Here is a 7,407-nt window from a genome sequence, read left to right as displayed (position 1 = left end):
TCTCTCTCTCTCTCTCTCTCTCTCTCTCTCTCTCTCTCTCTCTCTCTCTCTCACGACGAAATAAATATTATATAATTTATAAGGTCTTAAAACTGTCTTAACTTTCTTACGCATTTAGATAAAATATATATAGAAATTTGGTAATGAAATAGGTATAGAAATAAGGTATAGAATTTTATAAAATTACCTGTGACAGAAAGTACTGAGCTTCCGACAAAACTTTTCCGAAAATTTTCTCGTCAAGCAACTCAATTGGACACATGGAAAAACATTGCTCTAACGTTTGCAGCAAACATTCCGTATCGAGAGTGAGACTTTCATTTTCCAGTAAAGCGTAATAATTGATGAAAGTGTAAATTAAGGATTGATTAATATTATTTAATAGGCAGAGAAAAAAATTTCGATTGTACACTATCATTTTGAAAAGTAAATACGATGCTGAAACAACTTTTTTTTCAATGACATTATTAAATTCTCTAAAATAGAAAGATACAGTTTTACTTCTTATATATTTAACAGCTGATATAAATCTTAATAAATCTTTCATGAAAAATCTTGTTAAGCATCATATTCGCTTCTTAAAAATCATACAAATTAATTTATTGACATCCTTTCGTATTTTGAAATACGACAGGATTTTTTTATAGTTATATCTCATTCTTTGTATTAAAGGATATTTGCAATTTGGACACTTCGCTGTCGAGATCAAATGGCTCGAAAAAGGAATCAGAAAGATCAGATGATGCATTCCAGTCCATATCTAGAATATAACAATACATATATATAAATATTCGAATATCTAGCTCTAATTTATTAAGCAATAATAAAAAGAAGATAAGTCAATAAAGAGCATATGATTAAGGATTACAGTTTAAAATAATTTGTTATTCTTAAATATAAATAAGTAGGAACGTTTCGACTTCACTTAGTCTTCAGCCACGAAAAAATATATACAGCTCATCTTTTTTCTTCAATAGAAATTAGCATGCAAAAAAGTACCCAGAAAATTATAAATAACTTTTACATCAATATCTCTCTTCTAGTCTCACAAATTGGAATGTATTTATTTTTAATTAATTAGTTCATAAAAAAAATTAAATACTTATTTCTAAATATACTTTAATACATCGATTTATCGAGAGAAAGTTTAGTAAGAAAAACAATTGAAAAATTATTACTAGTTAAATAAACAATTATATGCTACTTAAATTGTAAAGATAAACTGTCTATACAATAGATTACAACACATTTTACTAAAATTAATTAGTAAGAAGGTACAGCAGATATAAAATACACTGATAATTTAAACTATTCGCTAATAGCGTATTTTCGCAACAGTTTCAAATGGAGATCGATCAACTGAGAATGTAATCAGACCTTCAAACTCCCCCTTCCCCTCTCCGCTATCAATCTTGAATAATAGGTAGAAACGGGGCAAATCGAAAATTTCTTGGCAATGCTCGAGGTTGCCAAAGTTTGCTGATAAGGACGTCAATTAAGGCAGCGCCAAGCTCTAATCGTCGATTTACCAAAAGTTTTCAGCTGTAATTTCTGCGCCATCGCCGGCAAGCGAAATTGTAACCCACTTCTCGAAAGGATTTAACCGATCAAATCGATACGCCAAGTCGATTTTTCGAAATTTCCCCTAAAATTTCTAAAATATTTTAACTGTCATTGTTTCTATACATATGATAATTATAAGTTAAATTATAAGTTATCTATTTTTCAGATAAAAAATAACGAGAGTTATAGAAATAAAAATATCACGGATAAATACTAGATGTAAAAAAAAATTAAATTAAAATAAGAGAAGATTGTGAAATTATAAAATGGATGTAAAGAAAAGAAAAAAGAATGCAGCGATGTAAAGCCAAGGGAAGATAACCGTACATTTGCAAAAATTGAAGTTGAAGAGAAAAGACCTATCTTGGGCAAGAGAAAATGAGTTCAAAATTGGTTCTCTTCGTCAACGGGGCAAGGCCAAGCAAACATGAAGAATTCTAGTCAGAGGAAGAGGAAAAGGGGAAGAAGAGGGGAAGAGTAAGGCGGTCGCGGGAGTAAACGAGCGAGAAAAGAAGTCAATCCGCGCCAGGAATTGGAATGATCGAGCCGTTGGACTCGCCATGGCAACTGCGGACAACAAGCTGTCAGATGATGGGCAAAGTTTTGATCAATAATACCGGCAGTGACTGGTTGCCTGCCGGCAGTTCTCGAGTTCGATATACGGAGTCGCGCAAACAGTGATTTTGACTCCAAACAACAGCACGTGGCTGCCGAGTTGTAGTAAGGACAGAGGGTGGCGAAGGGATTAAGAGAGGGTGGTTCCGACACGTGACGCAGCAGCGAGCGACGTGTACCAGGCTGAGTCACGGAGGATGGATTTGAGCGATGCGATTTTCGATCGAGAGATGCTAATTCTCGTCCCTGAATTACAAACTCGAGACTCGAGCTGCAAGTCGGCTTAGGAGTGGCACTGACTACTGATTGCCGACAATATGACTATTTCTTGAAAAAGTCTGACCTACTAAATTCGCGTACGAATATTTTACTACACTTGAAATAAAAAAAGTGACGCAATGAAACAAAGATCGAAATTTGTTATTAATAAAAGAATTTTTGTCTCTATCGAAAAAAAATTACAGAAAAGGCTTCTGAATATTCTTAAGCAAAAAATATTATTTGATAATTATAACTTAAAATATCTCCTACATTTAAAAAATAATATTATTTAAATGATAATAAGTCTTTAGCTGTTTTCTCAAAATAATTAAACAAAAAAAAAAACGATTTAAAAATATAGAAAAAGTCGCAGAAAAGAAAGTCTTTCTAACTCAATTAACGAAATAGCAAGAAGATAATTAGATCAATTCCCCAAATAGTTTCTCTATTTTCTATTTCTATTTCAATATCATGCAAAAATATATAAGAAAATAATTATTCAAAAGCACGAATATTACATGATCAACATAAAGAACTTTTTTTTCAAAAAAAAAGTTATCTCCTCTTTCTAAATTAAAAAAATTTATAAGTCATTTACGTTGTTTTAAATTTTAAATAATGAAATGGCTTTAATACTAATAATGAGAAACTCGATCAGAAAAGATTAATTTAAATTTCTAATAAATGTAACAAAAAATTTTGCCTCCTCGCACGATAGCTGTCTCTTCAAAATGAGTAATTTCCGTACCAAAAATAAAACAAAAATATTTTAGATGTACAAATTGAGGAAATATCACATATATGTAATATCGCGAAGTTACGTCACCGTGGCCTCGAGGGCAACGTATACGAAGTGAACGAGGAGTTCGACTACCTTGGTAGCGCTGACAGTGATCGTAATAACGGAGGTTAATGGTACCAGTACTACTATAGTGCTCATGTGTTACCTCCTGCTCAAGGAAGACGAAGGGAAGGAAAGAGAAAGCGAGAGGGAAAGAGTCAATACACCTGTACCTGATAAATGTGTTGGTGAACTAGGCTTGGACTTGGTACACACTGAAGATTGGTGGAGGGCAATGGATGAGGGTAGTCAGTCAGTCGGCGCTCGTTCGTGGCGCGTCGACAACATTCCTCGGTGGACTTTTTGCTCGAAGACTGAAGAAATCTAGATATATTCATAAAAAAAGATCCTCTTCCTTAATTCGACCTGTGCTTTCATCAAGGGATTGCTGCCTCGTCAATGAATGAATGCATAAATAAGTTCTACCAGAGGAGTTCTAGAAATCGTCGAGAAAACGCATCGACAATGCAAAGACAATTACTCGGGGATGTCTAGCAGCAGAAAAGCGACGCGACCCGTCAGGCAGCTGTCGTTACAGCAGCCCGTGCCGCGTCGACAGCAAATTAGACGACAGAGATCAGCGGAAGACGATTGCAGCAAGTCTTTGCAAATCTATGCGAATCCGATTGCGCGTGGAAGATTAGGGGCGACGGAGAAGCCCAAGGTACGGTAGTTGAGAATACTTGCTTCTTAATCACCGTTTCTTTCATCATCGTCTTTTTCATCAGACAAAGAGAACTTGCATTTTTATTCAATAATCGGAAAATTCCGGTTTTATATTATGGTGTAGTGATTTTCTCTCTCAGTGCATAATCTTAATAAATACACAAGAAAAAAGGTTTTCTAAAATATCTAAAAATTTTTTTAACTAAATACAGATCTGAACAGAAATTTATTAGCTCATTTTTAAATTAATTTCAATTTAGCATTTTGAATCTAGATCGCAGGACTTTTAATCATGATGATAAAGCTGAAAAGTTTTGACGTTCTACTAATCAATTTAAATATCTTACATATTTATTTTAATGAGCCAACAAAATATATTTTTAGTAAAAAAAGATACAAAATTGTTTGTATTTAACTAAATTTTCAGATACTTCAACAAAATCGTTCTTTACGTATTTTATTTTTTTTATATAATTATGTTATATTGACAGGTGCGAGTTGCTTGGGGTGATGATCGTCATGGCTGCGACAATCTGGCCCAGGTGGAAGTGGTGGCTCGACAGATCCCGAGTCGATCTAGACCGACCACAGGTCGATCTGGAAGAGCTTATGCCACCACGGAGAAGGCGTCGATCCTTTACTCGCGGCAGGAGCTTGCCGAGAGGCTACGACTCGCATGGAAGCACCGAGAGCAGAATAAGGCAAATATTGACATCTTCCTAGCACATGGCGTGGCAGTCGAGGAACGCTGCGATTCCCAGTTATCGATGTCCATTCCGCCGACTCCTCTTTCCAAGAAGGAGCCTAATAACACTGTTCAGAATGAAGAAAAAAGCCAGCAGAATCTGGCAACGCCGAGCAATTTGGAAGATCGAGGGAAAGAAACGTGTGAAGATTATGATAACGGAGATGAAAGATTATGCGAGGCAAAGCTGGAGTCTGCGATTCAATTGATTGAGAATGATTTGTTGACGAAAGGGGACGAGAAGGCAGCGGAAAACGTAGAAAAGAAGGAAAGAGATAACGAGGTATATACATCTATATACATTAAGAGAAAATGTACTGAGTTTTAAATTTTTCATAAATATTTATTTGAAAAGATTAGCCAAATATTTATTTAAAACATGTGAAAATATATGAATTTATTTGGTACAAAAACCATTTATTTAACTATAATTCTTCTTATTTAAAAAATATTCAAATTTAGTAAATTTTTTCTCAATTTTTTTTATGTAGATGAATATTTTTTCTCATGTTAATGAATAATTATACACTATTTAAAATGACATTTTCCAATGTCATTGGCTGCGTTCAACAGAAAAAATAGCTTTGCAACTCTCGGAAGATTCTTTATAATAATTAGTATATATAATAATTAGTCTGGTCCTTTATAGTTCCTCAGCGGATCTAAAAGTATAAATCATCAGTCATATATTAAGAATTTTACAACAGCTGCAAAGCACTGTATTTTCTGCTAAATGCAGCCATAATCTTTAAAAAATGGACGGATTACTGATTCTTTTAGAAATCGAATTTGCTCAATAATGTGGACATCGAAGAGGAGAAGAAAAAAAAGACACGTATAAATATCGACTGCACGACTCTTCATCTTCCAACGACCAATCAGTCGCAGTCATCAACCGCTTTTTCATCATTAAAGACAGAAAATGCGGATTCGGCAAAGACCAACGTCGATTTCTCGTTGGCGAAGCAGAAGCGCGCAAGTTTTCACAGCGGTACCAATCGCGCCTTTCTCGTGCCGATGGTGGAGAAGTCTCCGAAAGGAGCGGAAGCGAAGAGTAAGCTTGCACTGACTAAATCGATCGAGATCAGATGCGCTTCGGCTGATAAGACCACGATGAGATCGCCGATCGACAAGAATGTCGTTTTCACGAGAAGCTCGTCCACGGTGAGCCTGGAAAAAGCTAAAAGGACGAATTCCGCACCGCCACAGAGGCGGAATCTCGCATCTGCGGCGCGTGTGCAAGTAAACATCGTGATCGACGCGCCAAGTCTCACCGAGGAAGTGACAGATAAGTCGATCGTTTGTGAAAAGATACAGGATGGAAAAGATGCCGTGGAAAAGTACGAGGACTGTGCAATGAAGGTAAGTGATTTTCCGAGATTCTAAGAATTTCATGTGAATCCCCGGATCTCTCAGATTCCAGAAAGCAATATTGGATTCGCACACTTCGGACGTCATAAAAGATTTCTTGATAATAAAATAATTAGTAAATAATCGATAATAAAGATTTCAAAAACTCAATCGGATAAAAACAAAGATAGGGATCAGTACAAACTATTCTTCAGATACCACGAGGAGAGCGATCGATAAGATCGGCACCTTTGAAGAGGCGATCCAGAAGCGCGAAGAGGCGTTTTTTTGCATCATCGGGTCCGGGCAAGGATGAGGATCGCGGTGGACGAGGGAAAGCATTCATTGATCCCAAAACGAGCGATGTAATTACGATGGTATCGCTGGTCAGTTCGGCTGACAGCGACAGCGACGTGGAAAATTCGCCGGGCGACGATAAACTTATCAATGAGTTGCGCAGCAAACTACCCACCACGCCTATCATTAAGACATCCATCAATCCCAACCCCGCGACAGCGAGGAGGCCTATCAAGTCAGGTAAAAAATGTTTCTATTTTATTTTTATATAAATGAAAATATTTCATATGTAATAGTTATTCCACAAAAAATTATTCACAAGTCTATAAGATTCTCTCATCAACATTTGATTATTACTTTTTTTATATTATTAATATTCTTATAATATAAAGATTATTAAATTGTTTATAAGTTTAACATGTGATATTACTATTCTGGTTCTGTTCATAATTATGTTTTAAGATAAAAAAAAATTTTGGCCTGCAATATATGTATAAATTCGAACAGAAATATTTAAGCACTAAGATCTGCTTCGATAAAAAAATGGGATATCTCTAATTTAATTACATTTATTTTCATCGGTCTATTTCAAATTACAAATGTTCAATAAATAAATATAATGATGGCCTTCGAACTCTATTCTTAGAAATACTTTCTTCTATACTGCTGTTAATCGCGGATAAAATAATTTTTATGCTTGTCGCGTAAATTAGTATTTATCTAGCTGTGATCGCGCGGCTAGATAACGTTCGATAACGTATACGCGTGCAGTAACGAATGAGGCGAAGAGGCGTAGAACTATAATTGAACCGACTAATTAAGAGAGACACGAGACACGCGAGCCGCACATAGCGGAAATAATTCTTGTCAGTCTATACAACACTTGCATTCACTTTGCAATCAGCAAAATTCTTAATTTTATTATATGATTACTAAAATCGCTTAATTCTTTATTAATTTGTTTTGCATAAATATTCTTTCAGCTTCTATTATTTAGGAAATTAATTAAATCTTTTATAAATACTCTCTCTCTCTCTCTCTCTCTCTCTCTCTCTCTCTCTCTCTCTCT

At 35.2% G+C, this 7,407-nt stretch overlaps 2 protein-coding genes across 2 annotated transcripts in view; one reads left to right on the top strand and one right to left on the bottom strand.

The window, feature by feature from the left end:
- The window catches only part of LOC108782939 (uncharacterized), a 7,364-nt gene extending 7,134 nt beyond the window's left edge, over nucleotides 1-230 (bottom strand). Inside the window, exon 1 of the mRNA XM_018551341.1 lies at nucleotides 188-230. The gene's annotated coding sequence lies outside the window, so the exon portion shown is untranslated. The remainder of the gene's footprint in view (nucleotides 1-187) is intronic.
- Nucleotides 231-3,767: 3,537 nt separating this feature from the next.
- The window catches only part of LOC108782938 (uncharacterized), a 10,851-nt gene continuing 7,211 nt past the window's right edge, over nucleotides 3,768-7,407 (top strand). The window contains exons 1-4 of the mRNA XM_018551340.1: nucleotides 3,768-3,944; nucleotides 4,438-4,974; nucleotides 5,472-6,053; nucleotides 6,257-6,573. Of these exons, the coding sequence (XP_018406842.1) occupies nucleotides 3,768-3,944; nucleotides 4,438-4,974; nucleotides 5,472-6,053; nucleotides 6,257-6,573 (1,613 nt within the window). The remainder of the gene's footprint in view (nucleotides 3,945-4,437; nucleotides 4,975-5,471; nucleotides 6,054-6,256; nucleotides 6,574-7,407) is intronic.

The sequence above is a fragment of the Cyphomyrmex costatus genome, unplaced genomic scaffold, assembly GCF_001594065.2.
Source record: "Cyphomyrmex costatus isolate MS0001 unplaced genomic scaffold, Ccosl1.0 scaffold14, whole genome shotgun sequence".
NCBI classification, from domain to species: domain Eukaryota; kingdom Metazoa; phylum Arthropoda; class Insecta; order Hymenoptera; family Formicidae; genus Cyphomyrmex; species Cyphomyrmex costatus.
This window is presented reverse-complemented; position numbering and strand designations above follow the sequence as displayed.